Raw genomic sequence first — 24,324 nt, 5'->3', positions numbered from 1 at the left:
GGCTGCACCAGTAGAGGTTTTTCAGAACCGCTCACAGAGCGGTTTTTATATGGGTAATACATAATATACCTCTCTCCGCCTCCGGTACGACTCCCTGGCCTGAGTCTCTAGCTCTGGCCTGGGATGGGGGCCTGGGTTAGATCTACATGGTGCATACAGTCACCATGGTTACAATGTACTGCAAAGATCGAGACAAGTCGCCTCGAATCGCTCGATCAAACGCCTTGACTTGAGCCTGATGCTAGGCTAAGTCCTTATTATTTATAGTTGTATGTCATCATTATTTTTATAGTAGTTGTATGTCATCATGGTCATGGTACATACATATACATGGCCTTGCACTACGCACGTGACGTGTACGTAGTCAGCACCTGTACTGGTAATGCGGTTGTCAAGAGAGCGGAGGTACCAAACATCCGGTCGCGTCGGTGATATCATGTCAAGCAACGACACTGAGCTGTTTTTACATACACTTGCTAGCGTCTGTTCGGGAAAAAGCCTCAAAAGGGCTGGGGACAGCCTGCTTTCCCCAGATCTGGCAGAAGACTGCAATGACATTATTTTAGTAGAACAGTAGAAACAAGAGTACATGTAGATAAACTCTCTTGTATGGTAGAAGTAATAATTACCACTGCGAATACTCGTACAGAACAGATCTGAAGAGACTGGTGCAGATCTACTTCAGAGCGCTGAAATCAACGACTTTGCGTTGATCTCCACTGTAGCGACTTCATCATTTTCAGCGAACTGTCGAACAGATACAATCATACTGCCAGCGGCAGTGATTTGTTCCACATAACAACATGCCACATTTGCACAGTGCACCCTGGCCTGCTGTGCACCGCATGCGATCGGCCTACATAACAATCGTGACCACTGACCAGTCAGTGTACGGAAAGTAAGTTTGAAACAGACACACTTTCAATGTTACTGTAACTGTCACTTCTCAAATCAACCGATCAAGCGGGCCATGCAGCATGCTAGCAGCACAGCAGCGCGCTAGCGGAAGGCCGATGATAATACTCTTGCTACAGTACATGATCGTATTTTGGTTGATCCCGTGCATCCTTTCAGAAATCCTTCCAAGACTCCAGTCCAGGTCCAGAGGCAGAGCTAGCTTGCCACTGCACTGGTCTCAAGACGTGCCTCAACACCTCGCCAGTAGGCTATCCTATACTCTAGTCGGACAGATCACTGGACTAGCGCTAACATTGCACGACCAGTCTTCACTTCAGCCTGTCCAATATCTAGGATCATGGCTACAAGTGCTGCAGTTAGTGATACTGCTCCGCCCGACGCTAGTGGCGTAGATCTACGTGATCCCGAGATAGCGGATATGCAGCTTCGCACTGGCTTCGCTTGCGGGGAGAGCAGCAAGAGGCGAGACGTGTCCGTCCTGCTCGTCACGGCCAATGTTGGTTCTATGTTCGAAAAGGTGAGAGGAAATGATCAAATCGGTGTCGACTTGAGTGAGAACGATTAGATTGCACACCCACACTCTCATCGGTTTCAGTGTTTGTTGACAGTTGAGTCGAGTGCGGTACGTCTATCGCGAAAGACTGTCGACATAATTAGGTGGAAAGAGAAACTTGGGTAGACCTCTCTATCACAACCACACGTACAAGGATCGATTCATCCAACAGCATTGGAATTGGGTGAATCTGGGAACCGCTTGTTCGAGTTGCAAAATGAGTCATGTGCCCCAAGAGATGGCCTATATGGCACGAGAGAAGAGCACCGGAAATGACAATCTCAGGCTTTCGACTCAATCAAACTGCTATATCCGCCAAAATTGAAATGCTCTTCTCTTTCTAAAAATTCTCAATTCTCGAAGTCTCAAAGTCCGGATCCATAGGCTCAGTAGAGAGTAAGTATAACTAGTAACAGTTGGCTTGGTACCGTGTATTGACTGCGTACATTGGATGATATCATAATAGATGTAGGGCACACTATGGACAGTAACTGAGTTACTCTGCACGGGCAGCAGAACCCAAGCTCCAGCAAGAGTCCACAAAGAAAAGGAAAGAAACGATGTTCACGCAGCACCAAGACAACGCCACATACTACGGTGCTGCCCAATGAAATCCAATCGCGTCACTCAAGTACGCGCCGGGCGTTGCACAGCCCTAGACCTGCGAACACTGGGCTGTGAAATGGTGCAAGGCGCAAACTTCAGTGACACGACTGGATTTCAGTGACACGACTGGATTTCAGTGACGCGACTGGATTTCAGTGACACGACTGGATTTCAGTGACACGACTGGATTTCAGTGACACGACTGGATTTCAGTGACACGACTGGATTTCAGTGACGCGACTGGATTTCAGTGACGCGACTGGATTTCAGTGACGCGACTGGATTTCAGTGACGCGACTGGATTTCAGTGACGCGACTGGATTTCAGTGACACGACTGGATTTCAGTGACACGACTGGATTTCAGTGACACGACTGGATTTCAGTGACACGACTGGATTTCAGTGACACGACTGGGTTTCACGACTGGATTTCAGTGAGCAGCACTGTACTGTAGTACCCCCTTTTACATCTCTCTCCCCAGTCACGGTCCCGTAGTAGCAGTGAACGCACACTTGTCACTGGGGATCATGCAGGGTTGTGTGCCACTGAGTAGCTATGAGGCCGTTGTTATCCTGTCCCAGCCTACAGTGACCATACTACACTTATGAAACCAACCCGAGCCGCTTGGACTAGGACTGCTAGCCGGGGATCATTGTGGACGTGAGCTTAACACGTGACGTGTCTTTGCACATGGCATATCCCAGTCCTCAGTGGTTGCCTGGAGTAGCAGTCCCGCCAGAGAGCCGAGCACTTGCCATCAACAGACCTGGCTATAAGACCGTGACTGAAACTGGCTGACCGGTCAACATCACCTCAGCACTCAGTCAACACTCGATTTGCAAGGGCTCTGACATGTGCAGGGCTGCATGAAGGACGACCATTTCCCGGAAAACGAAGTGCGGTCTCAGGTTCAGAAAAATGCCAGTTCTCTCTCTCCCCCCCCCCCCCCCCCCCCGGCGTGGTCCGATGAAGAGGTGGAGAGGTGTGATCTTTGGCTTGACGTATGTGTGCAGTTAACTTGTCTTATCTGTGATTCACCGGCGATGCCCAGCCAGCGGACTTGACATACATGTACTTTGTTTGGTTTCTCTATGCTCAGAGCACCAAGATACTGCCGGAGTGGACTGCACAGTTCTGCCATGTAAGCTTGAAATCTCCGTCAGGCCGTGTGGGTTGCACGGGCATGCGCAGTGCGCTTGTGTCTGCAGATGTTTGTTTGTGCAGATGCCGTGATCAGGACTTGACTCACCGCAACTGGCTCTGCTGGTGACGCCGGTCTAAACACCCGCAGTCATGGTCTCTGGGACCAGCTATATCTACGGGCCGGGCACGATGTGTGATGTACGCATTGCACTCTGTTTGTGCAGCGCTTGCCAATATTGATTGCAAAGAGGACGGGGACTTCCCTGCACATGTACTCACTCTTCCAACCTATATCTAAAGCAAGTTCAAGTTGTGCATCTTAGAGACAGCTCAGTAGGAACACACCATGCCGGTGACACGTTGTGACCTTCATTAACTTGGGCCGCATAAGGGGCATGCTAGCAGCCGATCTGGCTGGTCCAGCTTTGGCTAGACCTGTGACGTTTCACTCAACCAACCATGCTTTTGGTAGTGAACAGGGCATGGCATAGTGCGATGCCCTAATATCTACTGTAATCATCCGGTGGATTATCTTCAGTTGCCTAGATCAGTTCTAAGGGGTGTACTACCCGACTGGCTGTGCAACACGCATGTGTAGTAATGCACGCACCGAGGCGGCTTAGCACAATTTCAGCGTGATCATAATGTCTAGCTGTCATGCTCACAGCTTGCGTGTGTCCATGGTTTCTGCTTGTGTTTGAACATCTTGTCATCATCGGGTCAGTTCGTAACGGAACAGCAGCCCGACTTCATTGCACTCCATTGTCAGGAGGTTGGCGGAAAGTTCCCCATCGAGGCAACAAAGGTGGTGGCACACTTTGTTGAGTAAGTATCTGCCAGTACATCAGAGCAACCATACCGCTAGTCATTCCCGGGGAAGTTGGGAAATATCTAACCGGACAAGGAGCCGGAGAGATAGATAGAGAGAGGGGGGGGGGGGAGAGGGAGACAGGGGGGGGGGGGGGGGGGAGAGAATGCTATACAGTCAGACCTCGCTTAACCGCACACATCTGTTTTCCACAAAAATATCTGGATAGCCGAGGTAACCGGATAACTGAACACACATACTGTATATGCATGTATATGCATGTGGCATGTCAAAAGCAGTGACGTCGTACATACATGTAGACAGGTCCTATGCAGTACAACTAGCGTGCCCAGTATGTAAAACAAGTGAGGAAAATGACAAGTGCATGCAACTGAGTGCTGTCCGCATACACCCAGCAGGTCAAGGACCTCATTTGCTTGTACAACTCCCTGATACTAGCTTCTGCAAGCGCTAGCCAGCCACATGCAACCGGATACGACGAAGCATTTTGCACACATTTTAACCAGTTTGTACACAACATCATGCACCGGTATGCGGATCGCGAGGTCCGGTAATGTTGTATGCATGACATATGCTGCACATCGGTAACCAGCGATTTTCTTCCAGATGGCGAGGGATCCGGATAAACGAGGTCTGACTGTAGTATACTGAATAGTTAACATTGGATATCAGTTATGAAAGTCAATATCGTAGAACATGTGCTACTTCAACATTTCACCAGCCTGCTTGGGTAGACTTGGATGGGTAGACTTGAAAAGGTAGCTACATGTTGTTGCAGTTCCTTTCCTTGTCGATCATATTGATCAATCTTCGAAATACAATACGATCATGTCTACATCTGTGCATTCTGTGTTTAGGTCATTACTGAAGTGCAAAGAGCTGGGATGCTTCACCCGTGTGCGTGGTTTCATGGATGAGGAGTACCAGTGCCCAGAACGCTTCACAGTCAGTTTTAAACCACTTATTGAGTACTATGTGTGAAGCGCAGCTGAGCTCCTATCTCTTATCGTTTGCTTGCGTACATGCGGAGAGTGTTTGTGTATATATGCAGGGGGGGGGGGGGGGGGGGGCGTTTGTTTTGTGCACGCACAGATATTGTTTGTGTACGTATGGATATTGTGTGTGTGTGTGTGTGTGTGTGTGTGTGTGTGTGTGTGTGTGTCCCATGTGGTGCAGTGGTATGTGCAGAGATTTCCAATCGAGAGGTTGCGGGTTTGATTCCCATTTTAACCATCCATTGACCATTTGACGCCCATCGCTGGAGGTGATGATAGCGATGCTACAGCAGAAGCCATAGCAGCTTGTGCTGGTATTGCATCATTCAACAGCTTGTGAGGCTGAAGAATTGACCGCCACTGTTCAGCCTGGTCGACACCACACAGCTATGAAGTGGCTTTTTCTTGCCAGTGAATCCCTATTTTTGGGGTCTTTCTCATTTGTTTTCCCCGCACACACATCACACCACACACTCCGGCAAGTACTGCCAGCCTTGCAAGCTGTTGAATGGTGCAATCCCAGCACAAGAGCTCTCACGGTGATTGTTATTTTCTTGTCCATCAAAGGGAAGTCAAAGGTTATGAGAAGTGATTGGCTTCCTTGCATGAATAGCTGCACTAATCATTCGCGGCTTAAGTGTGTGTGTAGGAGCCGATGTGTATTTGTTGTGTTTGTGGGTGTGATGTCGGGTGCGTTCGCGCGTGTGTGTGTGTGTGTGTGTGTGTGTGTGTGTGTGTGTCTGTGTCTGTGTCGGTGTGCATTTTGTGTACCGGGATGGTGCTTGTGGTGTGATGCTGTAGGCACTGGGCAGCATATACTTAGCTCGTGACACTCTTCATGACGTGGCGATATGGGACTTCACAGGTACTTGTACATTGGTAGCATGTTCTTGCAATTCATTAAAGGGAAAGGTCACAGTGTATGCCCCCCAAGTAAGTTGGGCTTACACGTTAAACATGATATCGGTTGTCAATGAAATTCGTTCTCGTGAGTCATGCACTGAGCGCTGGGCACCAAATGGCCTTGCATGCTTGAAGCACATGTATTGTATTGATGATTTACATGAAATGTTCCACTGTACCCGAAGATCAATCGCTAGTACTAGTACGCACTACTCAGTATCAAGAGTCCACAATCCCCCAGACCCAGAGTGCATGAACGGGATGGGGTCACAGTGTGGGACGGCGTTATCCGTGATGTACGTCATTTTTAGGGTCGGACTTGCGTCATAACTCCGACGCAGTCCACCATGGTCCACACTTCCCCTACTCATGATGTCATACTATGACGTGCAAAACGGATATCGCCGTCCCAGATCTTATAAGTGAAGTTGCGCACTCTGGGGGATCATGGACCCTTGCCAGTACGCATTTCATTGGGCTGAGAGTTTTAAATTTTTAATTTCCAGTATATTTTAGTGTGGCATATGCGGTAGCATTTAATAGGGTCATCGCAAAACTTTTGTGTCGTCCCTGAAATGATATCATTCATTGGGGGGGGGGGGGGGGGGAGGGGTGCGAGCCAAAATTTCAAGTCGACCGACACTATACATATGCATGTACAATGGCACATATTCATCTAAAATGGCGGACGCCCACGCTGCATACATGGTATGGGCGCACGTGAGCCACGCTGTGGGGACACTTGTTCAATTCCGCATACAAATGTATACAAATGCGTGGAAAAGAAGTTTCGCTTATCGCTGGAACTTGTGAGTTTCTTTCAATATAGACTACTGGTCTTCAAGGTATACAATAGTAGTGACCCAACGAAGTGGAATTTGCGGAATACAACGTTCGAAACGGCTCAACAAGTCAAGAGTAAAGTGCGAATTTACTATGTACGCAAATGAGAAAACCTACTTGTTTCCCCGCAGCGCTAGTCACGTGCGCCTTCAGTGAATACGTGCCATTGTACATGCATGCGATTGTCGACGTCCAGCATAGCAAGCTGCGGTCATTTTAGAGGGAGGGGGGGGGGGTCCGAGTACGAAATGAACGATGTTCGTTTCAGGGACAAAAAAACTTTTGCGACGACCCCCTTACTGTCGAAGATCAGCATCCAAGGACATGGATCATGAGTTGCTGTTGACTCCAACAGCTGGTACAGTACATGTACATGTATGTGAGTGTTTGACTGAAGGTGATTCTCTTACCAGCTGCCCTAATGGTTTGTCTTCTCCCCTTCTCCCCTTGTCAGGACAGCGCTTTCATCCAGTGGCCGGGCACGAGGTAAGATCAGGTCACCTACATGTATACATAGGTTTGTGTATAAACTGATATTGGAGGACATGGGTTCAATAACTCCTTCCTCCTCCTCCTCCTCCTCCTCCTCCTCCTCCTCCTTCGTCCTCCTTCCTCCTCCTCCTCCTTCCTCCTCCTCCTCCTCCTCATCCTTCCTCCTCCTCCTTCCTCCTTCCTCCTCCTCCTTCCTCCTCCTCCTTCCTCCTTCCTCCTCCTCCTCCTCCTCCTCCTCCTCCTTCTCCTCCTCTTTCTCTCACCAAGACATTCACTCGCTCACTCATTTTCTCTCTCTCTCTCTCTCTCTCTCTCTCTCTCTCTCTCTCTTTTTTCACTCGTTTACTCACTCACTTTGCAAATGCGATTTCTGTTCCTGCCGTTCTGTCCAGGTGGTTACGGAAGACCTTATCAGGAATTCGTACCATATCAAGGAGAAGTTTCCGTCGGAGTTTTCACCAGTAAGTTTGGTCAATCCAATAACGGGAATGGAAGGTGGATGGGGGGGGGGGGGGGGGGCTCTCATTCTCCCATGTAAACTGTATCTGATCGTAGGCGAGAACCGTTCCCAGAGAACCGTTTCCAGAGTTATATACTGGTAACCTCGTCTGAACTTGACCATAGAATATGAACACTAGGTGTCCATGGAAACATCCAATCCTGAATTAACAATATTAGCTGAGGTTGTTGTGGGGAGCTGCTGCCATCGATGACCAGTCTAAACTAATGTCGTGGAACCTCTGCCTGGCGATATTGCCAATAATTATGTGAATCTCTGTCAGTCAGGTGAATTGCTCGCTGGTATCGGTTGGTTGTGTTCTGCTGTAGCACCGGCTCACTCGCAAGGGCTACATCCTCACTCGCTGGTGCATCAATGAACAGTAAGAGTTGAGACCGGCAGTACATCTACGCGTATTGTAGTACTGTGCTTCTTGCCGTGTGCCGGTATGATTGGCATAGCAGTACCGTATTTCTCCGAACAAAAGTCACGCCGGCTTGAACTGAGATGCTGCAACTTAACTTCGGCGGTAGTTGCAGAAGAAAGTGGCTGCTCCTAACATTTGAGCTTGCGCCTGTGTTTGTCAGTTGGCAGGAAGAATGAACTCCAACGCTAGGAGCAGCAACCTTTTTTCTATAAGTCACACCTTTGTTTTCAACAAACCCCAAGCCAAGGCCAACCGTTTGAAACCATACAATGGATACAGTACCTGAAATGTAGGTGCCGCTTACGGGTTAGATGTAGCTAATAATCGGGGGAAAACAGTGTATACCTAACAGGGGTGTTGTTGACATGGAAAACAGTGTATACCTAACAGGGGTGTTGTTGACATGGTATAGTGCTCGGAAAAGATTCTTGCTCCCATGGCATGAGCAATGTCACATTCCAAGTACTAAGTGACATGTAGTGCTATGTCCTACACTCGCACAGTTCCAGCGTATGCGGCACAGCATGGCAAACAAAGCTGAATTAGTAGCAACCACACAACTACAGTCACTACAGTTGCACCATTGCAGTAACACTCTCCAACACCATAGTAACACTCTCCAACTCTGCATTGCAGTAACACTCTCCAACTCTGCATTGCAGTAACACTCTCCAACTCTGCATTGCAGTAACACTCTCCAACACCATAGTAACACTCTCCAACTCTGCTTCTTCATTCTCTTTTCCTGCCGCCTCCAGGGTTTTCAATTTTTTAAATGTCCATCTCTACCATGATCCGAGCAATTTAGTTTCCATGGAATCAGTGAGTGTGATACATATGTTTTACGAGTACTGCTGCTATTAGTACCAAGTATTACCAACTTAGCAGCACTGGTTTCCTGCATCCGTGTATTTGATCATTGTATGCAGTGAGTCTCTTTGGTACTGTTGAGTCGTTCCCAACACCCCTGTCTCTGACTGACGGTTTCTGTTTTGAAATCCCGCATGGACTCGTGACTGAAAAGCGTGCAGTGAACAACATTGACTCGGCTGTGTATCTACCTATGTCTACTCTGCCATACGCCAGCCAGCAGCACATACCTTTTACTCACCTTTTTTGTTTTCCACTCTCAGACGACCCTTGTGGTTGCATTGCACGGATTTAGTACACCTCCCTAGTTACGGCGCCCTTGTATGTACTCCCGGCTAACGAATCATCCATTGCCTGGCTGTTGAAAACATGTGCACTGTCTTGCTGATTAGTCGCTTGGTGGAATACTATGCCGCCTTTGTACTTTTGCTCAGTCACCATCTGTCTACGCAAACAACCGCCATAAGGCAATGCTGTACGCTCTTCAAAGGTGAGTGCAAGCTTTGGCTAACCGGTACCCAGCAGATGGCTATGCCGCAGTGCCCTTCGTCCTTGGGCTGAACTGTTTGCCACAAGTGATAATACTAGTACAGTCAGCTAGCAACTGAAATCCAACCCCAGCCCGGCAGTGCACTCGCATTGCAAAAACCTAGCACGAGCGTGTACTCGCACACTACCAAGTAGAGACTGCTAGAATCAGTGCTGCACTCGAGTATGAAAATTAGGCCACGGTTGCCACCGCTGCAGTTCCGAGACTTGACATGATGTCGGTAATGATTTTGCAGTTTTATTACGCGCACCGGTTTATAATATTTACAGGCTTCTTTCATGAATTTCCTCCGTCCTACAATTGTAGATTCCAACGGCATTCATCCAATCTGGAACCTACGTTTTTCTTCGGTGATTTCAACTTCCGCTTGGACCTCCACCAACTGGTCTTTGTAAGTCAAAGTCGACATCAAGTGCTGTAATAGGCATGTGCAAATAGCATGCCAGAGCCATTCAGTGCCGATTGCCTCCACACAGAGTGCAATAGCTCATGCAGAATTGTGCTCTACAATTGTTTCTTCACCCCAAAGGCTTGATTTGAATCACCCCCCCCCCCCCCTTGGATCACCCCTTGATTTGAAAGGCTTAACACCTGTGGATCCCCTGAATAGTGATGCGCCTACCTGTGTCTAAAAGGAGTTCGTGATATGCTGTAGATAACGCAGTGTGATGGAAAGATGGAACAAATTCATCTCTCGGATGTCCGAAAAAATTTCGTAGGTTCTAGTGTTCATAAGATTGAGGGAATAGAAAGGGAAAACTGAGGTCTAGTGTGTTTCGGAATTCTTTGAAATATCGTGCTTGGGTGTGTAGGACATGTGCTCGTCAACGAATAGGCAACTGCACCGCCACCTGGAAGGAGAGCAAGTCATCTACTCGGATTCCTCATCTGGAGAGGTAGGTTTCATGCGGGCAGCAAAGTGAGAAACTTAAATGCGGAAATGCACAGTATACTCGTAGACAGCAAGTACAGTAACCCCATGACATGCGGCACTTACTGAGTTACTGGTAATTGTGCCACATTTGGAATGCATGTATAGTGTACCGGCAGGCCGGCTGGTATGCCACATGATGAGGTTCCACTCTCAACCTGCCTGGCCTGGCTCTACTGAGATGCCGCAGTCATGGATTATGATCAACGAGTATACCCGGGAGGCTGATGTGCATAGCTGTTCTGACGGTTCTCAGTAACTCACACTGTACCCACGGCCGGTACAGGTGCAGGTCATAATCACTGCGTAGGCACCCCGCTCGATTGAAAACACTCTGTTTGAACTGCACAACAGCTCAGGCCTGCAGGTATGTGGATATTAGTAGTCCTCCGGATTGGCCCGTGATGCCGGAGTCAATAACCTGTTAATTGTGTGCTGCCGGAGACATAGCCAATTTGGTGGGTCCTCTTTATCATCATTATTTTACTATCATCATTGGCCAGGTTGTACCGTATTCAGAGTGGCACAACCCCAGCTCCCTGATCACCAAGTTTCCTCAGTGTGTTTCCTGTGTTTGCTGCCACGGTGCAGGTTGTACTGCAAATGGCTCCTAAGGTCTTCCGAGTAGCTGACAAGGCCATGTTTGAGGAGAACTTTGGCACTGTGAGTGTGTTTGGCACTGTGAGTGTGTTTGGCACTGTGAGTGTAGCCGTTATTTGGAAATACTAATACTGTATGCTGAACATCACGCAACCTATCTCAAGATGTTCGGCATAATGCCTGGTGCATCGTGTTTGTGCTCACCCTTCTGGTCTTCTTGATCAACTTGAAGGCAGGTGCATGTACTAGCAATTGTTTCAAGTTGGTAAGGGCACTGTCTGTGCGTGTGTGTGTGTGTGTGTGTGTGTGTGTCTGTGTGTCTGTCTGTGTCTGTCTGTGTCTGTCTGTGTGGCTGCCAGATCATGCGGCAAGTGCCACTACTCATTACATAACTAGTTTCTGGTGGATCGCTCTCTGACTATCACCATGCATGACAACAGCATGTCCTTTTACACGACCACTTAAAACTAGTTTTTTTGTCTGAGGTATGTATGCTCGTGTAGGACCTTGTTCCTATTTTCTCATGCACACAGGATTGCCATTATACAGTGGCATTTAACACTGATTTCTCAGCTGACTGACAATTCCGGTTCTACCTATGGTTTCTTATAGCTGCGTTCCTATGACAAAGAAGCCGTGAAAATAGGAGTGCACGAACAAGGCATCGACTTCCAGCCAAGGTGAGTGCTTTCTTTTCCTCAGTCTGGGCTAAGCATTGCCGGTGTACATGGTGACATGCATTGCCTTGCTGCAATACGCTTTCAAGCTACATTACACCATTGTTTTGTCACAAGTTTAATTTAAGAATTGACCCAAGGCTGCGGGAACCTATCAAGGGGCTCTCCAGTGTGTGGAAGGAAAGATAAGGAAGAAATAAAAGGCCGGTGGCACGGGCTTCTGCTGACGTGTATACTGTATACTGTGTACTGTGCCTGAATCCGAACACGTTGAGACCTTTGAGACTCCAACACTGGTGAGTAGAGCTTCACTTCATGCTTTTAAAGCAGAGCAAGGGCTGGTTGAAGGAGGCAGTCCAGTCCTGTGTCACGTGCTGGTGTGTTCTTTATTCGTCTCCTGTACAGCTATCCATTGTCTGAAAGTGGTGAGGCTCGGCAGTACATGGAAACAAGGTCAGTACACGTGAGGCTCTGTGACAGGGACCCGGGCACAGCCTGGGATCTCCGTAGATCTGGCTCATTGTGTGAACGATGCAGCAAGGGATTCTGGTAGGCATGGTCTTCTTTGATTAGTCATGAGCACTGATGTGCACAACTTCTCTCTCTTTCTCTTCAAGTCTCTCCTCTTTCTGTAATTGTTTAGTGGCCGAGGTTGTTCGCCGCCGGCTTTGAGAAAGCTGATATTAGAGACGTTTCGACCCGCGTGATTTGTGCTCTTACGTGAACGTCAATTTTTTGCGTTGACGCGAGCTCAGAAAGAGCTTTCGCTTCACGTTGCTTGTGAAGCACGTCGTTTCGCTGACGGCAGGAGTGAAAACTGGGAGCGAAAACTTCAAAAAAGTGAAAAAGTGATTTTCTGTCGAGGCCAAAGTCGCACAAATATTATTTATAGCTAGTTTAGGCAAAATCGACAAAATCGAGTCAATAATCCCAACCTGATAGCAAGGCTAAATTTGCAAAACTCGCGTTCACATTGAACGTGAGTTGACCTCAGCTCACGTCATGAATGGGAGTTTCGACGCCAAAATTTGCCACACCGACGTGAAACTCACACGGTGTAGTGCAGAACAACGTGAAGCGAAACCTCTCTATTGGTACATGTGCATGGATTTGGTGCTCCAGTGCCAGACCACTGAAGGTAGCAGATGGCCGCTGGTATGGTGGTGCGTTAGAATACCGGATGTAGCTGCTCTATGGCAAACTTTCTCGCTTTTTTGCTTGCCAGGTGCCCAGCTTGGTGTGACCGTGTGCTCTACAATGATGCTGCAAAGGACGTCTTGGACAAGGTTTGCAATTGTGCTGCATTGTATGTTGATTTCTGGCACATTAGTAGCTGACTCATACCACATGCTGGTGTCTCTGAACGAACGTACCATGTGTCATGTGACTCATGTCGGAAACTTTTTCAGCACCCTTCGTACACTCACACCTCGGTTACCTGGACTCCGAAGTTACGGGCACGTCGGTCTACCAGGCACCCTCCCTTTGGGCGAGTTTCCGTGGAAATATTACTACCGTCCTTTGTCACATTTTGTGGAAATAGTGACGCCATATGCCGTATCTATGGCCTTTCCCTATCAAACTGTATGTGATTCGGAGTTACGGGCAGTGCTCGGTCCCGGACCGCCCGGATAAACGCTGTATGAGTGTGTTATACAAATCCTTGCTCTTCTGTTACATGCCCCCCGCCCAGGGTTGCATTAATTGCATATGCCGCATACTATGGTAACCTCCCTGATGGTAGAATCATAAAATTAATAATGTATTTGCGCCACTGAGTTCCTTTGAATGAGCCCGTAGTCATGGTAACCCTCCTGCGACGTGTCCGCTGCATGTAATAGAGTAAGTGACTGTCTCCGCATGTTCAGTTAGTACCTGCATGATCTGCAATCATTTGCTCTTTGCAGGCTTGTCCTTCGTCCATTACGTATCACATGGTCGGCAATAACTGCTGCATGGGGGATCATAAGGTGAGTGGCGATGAAGCACTTGCAGTTCAGCGGCAGTGGCGTACACTGAACTACGATGTCTCACTTCCTACGTGTAAATATCAGACTTTGCACAATCATGCTTATTCTTTCGTGGCCAGGTAATCTTGGGCAAATAATTGGTTGGTATGGGGTATGGATTGATACGGTAAAATGTGCTTTCTCAAGTTGCGTAACCCCACTTTATCAGAAATGTCTTAGTAGGACTGGAGGGATACATGAACACGTTAGAATAATTCTAGATTGGGATGATGATATGGCACCGGTGTGCATTGCTTGCTCGCTTGCTTGTTTGCAGCCCGTCTTCTTGCAGTTCAAGGTAGCATTGCCTGTAACAATGGCAGGAGTGCACCCAGACAAGTCAACCTCAGGTTTGTACTTTTTTCTCTTTTGTTTGTAGTAAATAACTGCCATTAGTGCTGTGTGTGTGATTATGTCAAACTTGGCTTTAAAAAAGTAGTGCTGCCAGGCATGTGGTACACCCCGCTGCACTATTATTGGTTATAGCGGTGATATCTTTTCAGAGATATCTTGACTGCCGGAAAATGCATGTTGCTTTTCATATTTTAACACAAGTAATATTTTTTCTGGTGAAAAAGGAGGACACTATGTTACGAGTTATGACTAACTGTCCACCAACGTAACCAGATCTTATACAATCAGCGAGTGCGACAAAATGGCACAAAACTGACAAGCACTCGCTGACTGTATAAGATCTGGTTACGTTGGTGGACAGTTAGTCATAACTCGTAACATTGTGTCCTTCTCCTTTTTCACCATAATCTAAATTGGCTCACCATCCGAGTTGAATTTTTGTTCTGATATCACTTTAGCCGATGTATTCTTGAACCAGGGCTCTCTATAGAGTCTATAGCCGATCCTGACTGTATAATGTGTATGTGTTATCTGCAGGGAGTGGAGCACTTGCTAACAGTGCACATGCTCGGAGAGTAGCGGCCGGAGTGACGCTGGTCTTCGCCGTGCCCACGGTGCTGTTCAGGCTGGGTGTGTTGGCACCACGACCAGCCGGTCTTGTCATTGCAGCTTGCCTGCCGATCATCGGCCTGCTGGCGCATCAAGGCATCATTTGAAGTACATGGCTAACCCAGCGCTTTCCCCGGCTCTTGTAGCTTTACACGTGCCAGCTATAAGCGGTTTGGTATACGGCATGCCTTTTCTCTGCGGCATCATCTCGCTAAGTTCTGTCGTGACATGAGTCAGCTTCATGCAGGACGCTAGACCTACCATAATAGAACCCATTCTGTAGATAGTGAACCACTGTGACCCGCCGCATTGGTCTCTACCCAACGTAGACCGTTGAGAGATACTACGGTGGCCCTTGCATTGGTATGGTGGTAGATAGTGAACCATTGTGAATCACATGGCTCTACACCACATCGGACCGTGTGGAGATACCGGCGGTGCCCTTTGCATTGGTGTGGTGCAAAGCGTGCTGCTCTATATGTACGCCGTGACACAATTTGCAGCTCAGAATCCACCGTCACTTTTCGACACCCTTGATCATGTGGTTCTGTGCCCAGGTTTGCACCTGTGGCTGCTATAACTAGCAGTACAGTGATGGCTCGTGATGAATGAGCTCCAGATCATTTCACTTTCAGGCGCAACATCGTATCATCGCATACTGATCAGGCAAGAACCACGATCAGTGGAAATACAGTTTCTTTCCAGCTCCCCGACCAGGAATATTGATATGTTACATGTACCGGTACATGTGAAATGTTCTCCGGTATGATTTGCTGAACTAGCCGATGCTCTCCAGTTGAATGATCTGCTGCTTCAAAGTAACTTACTGGCGGTGTCAGTATCCAGCAGTCTCCGATCTCCGTATTGGGCACACCCAGACATCGTCAGCTGACATAGCATACCTGGCATCCACTAGAGCCCCCCCCCCCCCCCCCCGTTTAGATTCGCTGTCAACATGCCCAGCCGACTAAGTTCTAGAGCAGTTACGACAGTTGTCAATACCTGACAATCATTTCCATGCTCGCGATGCGGACTTGTCCAGAATATCGGCATGCTGCCATTCAGCTAGGGTGTACTCTTGTTGGATCATGATTGACAGTATTTCTGATATTTCGTACATTGAACTGCAGCCCATTCTCTCACAGGACTACAGTGACTGAGTCCATTCAGAAAAAGATGAGCGCTGGCTCTGGAGAGCTCCTGTATTTGGCGATTTTGTGGTACATAGTGCCGCGAGATTCGAAACTTGAAAAGGGTCCAAAATGAACCTCAACTGGGGTTCGAACCGCAAATGTACTGTTATGCAAGTGAAGTGAACTGCCTGGATTTTCATGGTTTTCCCAAATTCAGTACGTTGGGGGCAAAACCTGGCCGAAATCCTATTCTTGTTATGGCTTGCTCTTTGGAGAACTAGACTTCAAAAACACAATTGGAAGAGCATTCCATAGGGGATTGCCAAAAATATTGAGACGAAAACTCAAAATTTGACCCGTTTATGGCCAAAAGCTAGGATATCATCTTTTTTCTGAATGGACTGTAGGTTGATGCTTGTGATTGTGTCAGTGCCGCGTATTGCCCTTTCGGCTTTCACTGACGGAGACTGCCATAGAGGCCCGTCACAAACGCTTTACGCGGCGTCGTCCCTGAAATGAACAGCGATCCTTCCCTTCACACGTGACTCCCCCAACCCCCACACGGACATTGCTTGCTATAGCGCTGTGCTGAACGGCATGGATCGCTAAGCTTGTCCGATTATGCCATAGCTATACCAGGGGCGTAGCAGCCGGTCCGGCCAAAGCCGGACCACTTTTTCGCCCTGAATGCAGGATTTTGTACCCTAATTTCAAAAAAATCCGGGGGACATCCCGGCCCCTCCGGCCGTACCACCTCCAAAGGCGTGTGTGCTATTTGCCTGTATGTGTGACTGATGTCATGTTCATCGTCTTGTGCCCCCCCCCCTTCTCCCCAATGGACTGTTTGTTTAAGGACGGCAAAACGATACGTTTGCGAGGAGTCTAAACACGCAGTAGAGTCGCGCGCCCAAGAACGTTGTTTCCAAGGGGTTAGCCTGGGACGTTCTTATTTTTCAGAAATCTGGCTGTGTTCTTATAGCACGTTCTTAGAAACAAACCATACTGGATCATATGTATCCCACAAGCTGCTAGAAAACCAACACCGCCGTTCTTAGCTTTAGTCTGTGGTGCCAAATTTCAGGCTGGACGTTCTTGGGCTCGACATTCTTCAGCGCGCGACTCTACTGTAGCCACATCAGTGTAGTGTGTGTTGGTGTGTTCATCGTTCACGGTTGGTAAGCATGGTGAGCATGGTAAGAGGAGGGGCCTGAGAAGAACAGAGGACGCATCACTGAGAACTTGGCCCGGAAAACTGCCTCGTGACCGTATGAATACTGGGAGTAAGTTAGTAGGCCGTTACTAGTATCCCATGGTGGTACCAAGAGTACATAAATAACATAATACAATCCCTTCGGGAATACGGTTGTATCCGTTATCGTCTGTCTTTGCACCGGATTTCTTTTCTTTCGGAGTCTGTGTGTGTGTGTGTTTGGGGGGGGGGGCTTCTGGTTACCGTATACTGTACATGATTGTACAAGTCATGTATGTACGGGCAAAACTCAAAACATTGAAAATGGGCACGGTTCGCGAATTCGGGCTGTCCGGTACGCGTCCGCCTTCTCCGCGTGAAAAAAATACAGGACATAAAAACACCATAAAACACATAACGTTAACATGGATCAAAAAGCAATGAGAGAGTAAAACACTGTACACTTGATGACAAAAATCCGTTCAGTTCCCACACAAAATACTGCCGGCTTCTGAGCTGGATCAGACCACAATCCGAGCTTCAGCAACTGCCAGTGCGGCAGAAAGCAGAGTCTGCCAGAGAGTCACACACAAGCACGAGTCATGTACAGAAATGTATGTACGCAGTCGTTACGTAACCTACATAACAAGGCCGGCTACATAGAGAATCTACGTAGACTACGTGAACTTGCCACGTGAAAAACTTGACACTACAAAAGACTTTGGATGGAGTGGAAAAGTGAATAGTGAAAAAAGAGCGAGAAGGTGCTTTTTTTGAATTATTACCAGCAGTAGGGCAGGTAATAAAAATAACTTGATTGAGTTTCTAAAGGAAAGAGTTATCTCGCTGGAAAACGCAGCCATGGGTAGTGTGATTGGATCAGCGATGAAGGAGAATATGAAGGAGCAAATAGAGGTTCAAGCTTCAATGCAGCGTAATATGGTAAGTACTAGTAATTATTATTATTATTTGAAGTTTGTGGCGAAGTTTCAAATTTGCTGTATTTAAAGAAGCAGTGAAAAGGCACTTACTTGAAAATTGAAACCGTCGTCCACATACATTGTGTTGCATTGCACAGATTATTTTATCTTTATCCTGTACATACATGACTATTCTTTGCCATAGTCACTCATGGAGTTGCATTATTGTGACGTACGATTACTGGTAACAGTAGAGAGGTTAAGTTACACCTTTTTTGCCTTTTTTCAAAACGCGGTGCAAATCTCACGTTACGTGTAATTTTTAGAGGTCAAGTTACACGTGCGATGTGACGTGAAATTTTGCCTGGCAGGATTCAGGTTAAGTTCGCACAAATATCAAATCTTCCAACAAACTCGATAAAACTCGATAAAACTACGGAAACTCACACAAATTCGATCGGGATAACCAAGCGAAACTTCCAAAAACCCGCGTCACGAAGTTACGTGCAGGACAGTCAACTCACGTAAAACACGTCGAATTTTACGTGAATTTTTTGAATTTTTGACATAAAAGTGGTAGTAAGTCCGTAAATAAGTACCTGCCCGAAAGAAATACCCCCTTCATTCTTTTGGCTCTGTCTGTTGAAGTCAAGTCAAGCCCGATAAACATACTGCCCGAAATAAGTACCGGTACGGTGCGCACATGCAGCACGTAGCATGTACATGTACATCGACATGAAAATGACTTCTCCACTACACACAAGTCAGGTCCGAAAGTTAGTTCGCGCCCGAAAGTCAGTACCCGCCCGAAAGTTAGTACGGGTTGTGTCACTAAATTCGAAAGTAAATACGTAATTATTTACGGTCTTTTACGGTAGTCTAGCATTACTTGTGTAACCTCATATTCTTTTCCCGGCAAGAACAATGTACATGCAGAGTGAAACCACGGTGTATAATACCCTGGTCTATAACATACCGGTACTATGGGTTATGCTGACCTTTCATACAAACTTCCAGTCAACTTGCCCATCATGCTGGCGGCTTATACTGGGCGTATAAGGCCATCATTTTTTATATCTACCGTATTTTACCGGTTGTAAGTCGACCCCGGTTATAAGTCGACCCCCCTATCTGGAGGTCTCAATTCTGTGTTTTAAAGTTTTCACCCAAAGAAGCACTACTAACCACCTCCTGGTACTAACACATCAACAAATCATGTCAGCATTCCTTATTGGAGGATATAACGTCCCAATCCTTGAAAAAGGCCAATAAACTGGCAAAAATGTGTAAACATGGTGCATCCGTGAATGCAGTGCAGGTCATTTTTTGTAAGATACTGATAGTTCCCGGTTATAAGTCGAATCCCGGTTGTAAGTCGACCCCCACCCTTTCTGCTTCTATTTTAAGTCGTAAAAGGTCGACTTACAACCGGAAAAATACGGTATGTTTCGCGTCAGTTCAACTTCCAGAATCATTATGCGAGAGGTGGAAAAAAATGCAAAATAATAAAAAAGGCTCATCAGGTATAGCACTGTACATAGCACAATACCTTGTGCATGGTGTACATTCGAAAGAAAAATCCTACATCCAAGCACAACATCTGGGTTATCAGTGTGAGTAAATATTCACTTTGGACAGAGGAGGCAACCGTTGGTGCCCATGTTTCGCTGGATTATTGTACAGTACTCAGACTTCAGCAGCGGTGCAAAGAGGTCCGGAACGACGCATCCTCTCAGCTTGAGGCGATCGATGCGGTCTGGTGTAAGCTCATAGAATACTGCTCGCAGATGCCGAACAAATGATTTACCAACGCTGGCCTCGAGGCCATTTCTGAATCCTAGCTTCGCCATATGCAACCAGTCGACACTGATGATTCGCACAATCGTACACTCACTGTGCATGTTCGATTTTTTATTTTTTTTCCTAAAAAAAGGCAAAACATATGCGTGCGGACGACGCGAAACATAGTCATAGATATAAAAAATGATGGCCTAAACCTCATACAAACCCCATATAGACCGCCACCATAGAAACAGGAAGAAGTTGACTGTCAGTTTGTATGAAGGTCAGCATAAGTATAATACATCCCACTAGTACGCTTGTACGTGAAATATAAACCATCATACAAACCTCGGCTTCGCCTCGGTTTGTATGTCGGTTTATATTTCACGTACAAGCGTACTGTTGGGTTGTATTATATACATATAAACACCCAGGTCTATAACATACCGGTACTATGGGATATAAACACCCTGGTCTATAGAGCTTGTTCAAGGACGCGGCGCCGTGCCTGTCAGCGGCGCTCACCCCAAGATTGTGGTGAACAACAGGTCACACATTGAAAAGTATACGAACAATGACAGGTTCGTCTCCGCCAGTGCTTGGAGCGATTTTGAAGCTTGTTCTTTTTCGCCCAAGCCATGGAAGGGCTTCCTGGCAGCTGCTCTGAGTCAACAGGAGTGTCGGACATGAAGTTGAGCACCATCCTAGTGCTTCTTTCACCTCCACGCGTCCATTCCATTACAAACTCAATGTGACATGGGATTCGCCTGTTCACCAGCGATTCAAAATTTTCTCACACGTGATCCCAAAAAGTGACCGTTGGTTCGTCCTTGAAAAAACCCTCTATAACACACTATGGGATATAGAGGGCTGTACTATCTTAAGGTCTCTGCACTATTAGTATTATATGCTCGTACTAGACCTGTCATTTGACCTTGGATATAGAGATGTGATTATGTCATATTTTTAGATGCTTTGTATGGAGTGACAAAGCTTCAGCGGAGTGGCAGTTGTTGTTGAAATTTTATTTTGTATCGCAGACCAAACGGGCATTGATGCCCAATATTATGATGGCGATACAGTAACGGTCAAAAGACTCAAAAAGTTAAAACCCAAGAATACAACAAACCTCCACGAAAGAGAGAAAAACACAGACTGCAAACACTCAAAAAGAAGATAGAAAAAAGTACAAGGGAAAAAGGAAAAAGAACAAAAGACAAACAAAACGAAACCAAAACTACAGTTGAGTCACTTCGCAGGACGACTCCAAATCCAAGCCTAGATGCTGGCTAACCATAGAAATAAACCTTCAAAAGTCTCTCGAATGATCTATGGCAGGCGAGGGACTTGAACTCTTGGGGCAGGGCGTTCCATAATCTAACAGCAAAAATGAGCGGCTGACAGTCACCAGAGACTCGCCTGGTGGCAGGGACAACGTACGCATTGGGATCATTGATCCGAGTGACACCTTCAGGTGGGCGACATAGGCTCTTGGACAGGAGATTGCTAATTCTGGCGGTGTGGATACGAAGCATGAGGAGGCGGAGTTTACAATGGGCGTTTTGGATGATGGGGATGAGGCCAAGACGTGTGTAGATGGGATCTGTGTGGGAGGGGAATGGCTGGTTGGCAACGCAGCAGATTCATCGCTTGTCGAGGACCGAAAGCTGATGCCGTTGGTGCGCAGAGAGAACCGAGAAGAAGGCATTGGATCCATATAACATGTCAGGTATTATTAGCGATCTGTAAAATAACAGGGTGTGTTGCTCAGTTAAGCAGGAGCGAATGGCTCGCAGCGCTGTCAGTTTCTGGGAGGTCTTCCGTGTGATAGTCGCAACTTGAATCTCCCACCGAAGCTGGGAGTCGAGATGCAGACCTAGATATCGAGCAGTTGTGGTCTGAGCAAGGGGATCTCCATTGCATTCTATGTTTTAAAAGTAGCAAGGGCTGCCTGCGGGACGCATGTAGGGCCAGAACGTGAGCTTTGGAGGGGTTTAGTATCTAGCCTCTTTCTTCCAGAAAATTGGCCAGGTTGGAGACTGAACGGGAGAGAGTTAAATTCAAGAATTCAACAGATTGACTGCTGCAGTGACCCAGTGCTCAACTGCTCGGTCACTGCCACTCCGCCACAGCTTTGCCACTCCATACAAAGCATCTAAAATCATCAGTGCATTGTGTTTGTTGTCGTTTTTCTTGTGCTGCTCTGTAGATGGAGCGGCAAATCAAGCTGCAGCTGATGCTGCGCGATCGCCAGGTGGCCATGCAGCTGGCTCGCGGCCGTGAGATGTTCAACTGGTATGCGACCTTTGCGCTGGTCGTGTCTGGTGCGTGCATCGGTGGGTTCCGCAAGACCAAGAACCCGGCAGTGTTTGCTCCACTGCTTCCAATTTCCTTTGTCACCGCTTACCAATGGGATATGTGCTACAATGGAAAGATGAACAGAATTCGCGGTCAGTACATATCACATGTCATCATTTTGATTTTCCTGACTCTCAACTTCTGCCCTTCCTCCTGTTTCATCTCCCTCAAACTTCTGAGGTTGTTTGTGAATCTTCGTGCAATATTTATTGCCACACCGAACAGGGCCATGACGTGGTGGGCAGTGGCGGATCCAGGACTTGGCCGAAGAGGGGGCCCAAGGTATCCGCCCCCCCCCCCCCAAAACAAAACAACAAATACAACAACAACAAAGTCCTGAAGCTGTGAAGAGCAGTTGTTTTTAGGGTCCGGCGGATTCTGCCGGCAGAAAAATTGACAGAATTCGGTACTTTTTCTGGTAAGTTTTATGGATGTTTGGTATGTGGATAAAAATACTATAGTATGGAGCAGAATTCGAGGAATTGCCCGCCATAAGGTTTGTATGATTCTGCCAATTTCACTGCTTTTCGAGCAGAATATGCCACCTTTTCGAGCAGAATCCGCCGGTTTCTAGTTTTATTCCATTCTCACGACATTTTCAAACTGCACTGGAACATTTCCACTCGACAGCGGCCGCGACGGACCTTTGGACGGCTCTCCAACGCGAGCTCTCTTATCTACCGGTCCACTGAAGAACGACCTGATGTCAGACCCTTTCCTCTTCATCTCATATCTGAAGGTAACCCGTTGGCTACAAGCGAAGTAGAGAGCTAGAGAGCGTATACTTGTAGTTTCTGACAATTGAAAAAGAAAAAAGGAAGGACGAAGTCGACAGCACCGTGCACCAAACAGGACTTCAGCCCAACGCGATCGCTGCACTATGTACCAGGCCCTGCATTTTTGGCACGTTTTTCACATGTTTGAAGTGCGGCCGTGTCCTCAGGTCGCAGTGCGTACAGTAGTTGTACACCGGTACACAGCGCGCTGACTAGTACAGACTCATGCTCGGTGCGTGACACCATGTACCGGAGTGATCGGACACGTATAAAAGTACCCAGCACGCGTGACCCACTTGACACGCCAAGTAATTTCGAGCGCTCATTCTACAGTCTACTGTAATCCTAGACCAAGGTCGAAATTTTCAAAGGGGGGGCCCAGGCCCCCTGGGCCCCCCCCTGGATCCGCCACTGGTGGGATGACCAGTTTCCCTATGTGGGCTTTGGACTTTCATGTGCGTCTCCCATTCAATGTGTGTGTGTGTGGGGGGGGGGGGGGTGCTTTGTCTGGAACCGAAAATATTTCACATGCACGCCGAGTGTCACTCGAGTATGTACGTGACTGTTGCTAGTGCATGCTCTTGGTATCGTGTTTGGTTCCGTGTTCTGTGCCATAGTCCAGGGAATCATGTGCTTGCTATGGCAAGTTAGTTTGCAAGCGTCCTATGAACTGCGCCATTGTGACAGTCTGTGGTCTTTCCTGCTTATGGTTGTGCCTTTGCAGCTGGGGCAGAGAAGATTATGGCTGACGAGCAAGATCTCATTGGTATTCCAGCTGGTCCACCGTCAGTTCGCAAGATCGACGAAGAGCTAAGAAAAACGATTTAGATTTCCGCTCACCCGGCATCGTATGATTGGTGTCGCCATCAACATGAACATGGAGATTCTGCTCTGCTATCCAGACTGGTTTCTCAATAGGCAAGTTGTACACTGCTGGCCTCGGCTTTCACACCACTGTAGTGCAGTGTGTAAAAGCCAGATTAACTTATAGAACTTTGCACCGATTTCTAGGTTTTTTTGTTTGTTTGTTTGTTGTTTGCGGTCGTTTCAATGCTGTCTATTTGAAAACCGCAATAGATTTGTGCGCCTCATGATATGGCATCCCCACAGCATTCCTTTCTTATTCTACTTTTTATGTACTGTCAAGACTCAGACCACTTCCATGTGCTCTGCATATCATACATTAGTTTATAAATGACTTTGGGATACCATTTGTGTCCAAGCATCTGATAATGATATACGCTATGCTGTGTGCATACTAGCGAGTGCGCTATCCATTCTGTGCAGGGTGCATCTCACCGCACTTGGGCACCACTGCAATCTGCTGAGCGTCCTTGATTGTGCACTCGCGGATGGG

At 47.4% G+C, this 24,324-nt stretch overlaps 2 protein-coding genes across 2 annotated transcripts; both read left to right on the top strand.

Annotated features, from left to right (window-relative positions):
- Positions 1–592: 592 nt before the first annotated feature.
- On the top strand, positions 593–16,009 carry LOC135805449 (inositol polyphosphate-5-phosphatase A-like). The gene is made up of 19 exons (XM_065319481.1): positions 593–1,435; positions 3,178–3,219; positions 3,946–4,046; positions 4,908–4,995; positions 5,847–5,910; positions 7,246–7,277; positions 7,676–7,744; positions 8,112–8,164; positions 8,968–9,031; positions 9,514–9,569; positions 9,936–10,020; positions 10,442–10,525; positions 11,152–11,223; positions 11,773–11,840; positions 12,243–12,290; positions 13,063–13,123; positions 13,745–13,807; positions 14,124–14,196; positions 14,738–16,009. The coding sequence occupies exons 1-19, from the start codon at positions 1,256–1,258 to the stop codon at positions 14,914–14,916; spliced, it is 1,482 nt and encodes a 493-aa protein (XP_065175553.1). The 5' UTR covers positions 593–1,255; the 3' UTR covers positions 14,917–16,009.
- A 1,841-nt stretch (positions 16,010–17,850) lies between these two features.
- LOC135805448 (plasminogen receptor (KT)-like) lies at positions 17,851–24,240 on the top strand. Its single transcript, XM_065319480.1, has 3 exons — positions 17,851–18,073; positions 22,043–22,283; positions 23,692–24,240. The coding sequence occupies exons 1-3, from the start codon at positions 17,993–17,995 to the stop codon at positions 23,793–23,795; spliced, it is 426 nt and encodes a 141-aa protein (XP_065175552.1). The 5' UTR covers positions 17,851–17,992; the 3' UTR covers positions 23,796–24,240.
- Positions 24,241–24,324: the final 84 nt, after the last annotated feature.

This window comes from Sycon ciliatum, chromosome 1, assembly GCF_964019385.1.
Source record: "Sycon ciliatum chromosome 1, ocSycCili1.1, whole genome shotgun sequence".
NCBI lineage: Eukaryota > Metazoa > Porifera > Calcarea > Leucosolenida > Sycettidae > Sycon > Sycon ciliatum.
The sequence above is the reverse complement of the archived record's forward strand: the minus strand, read 5'-3'. Positions and strand labels throughout refer to the sequence as shown.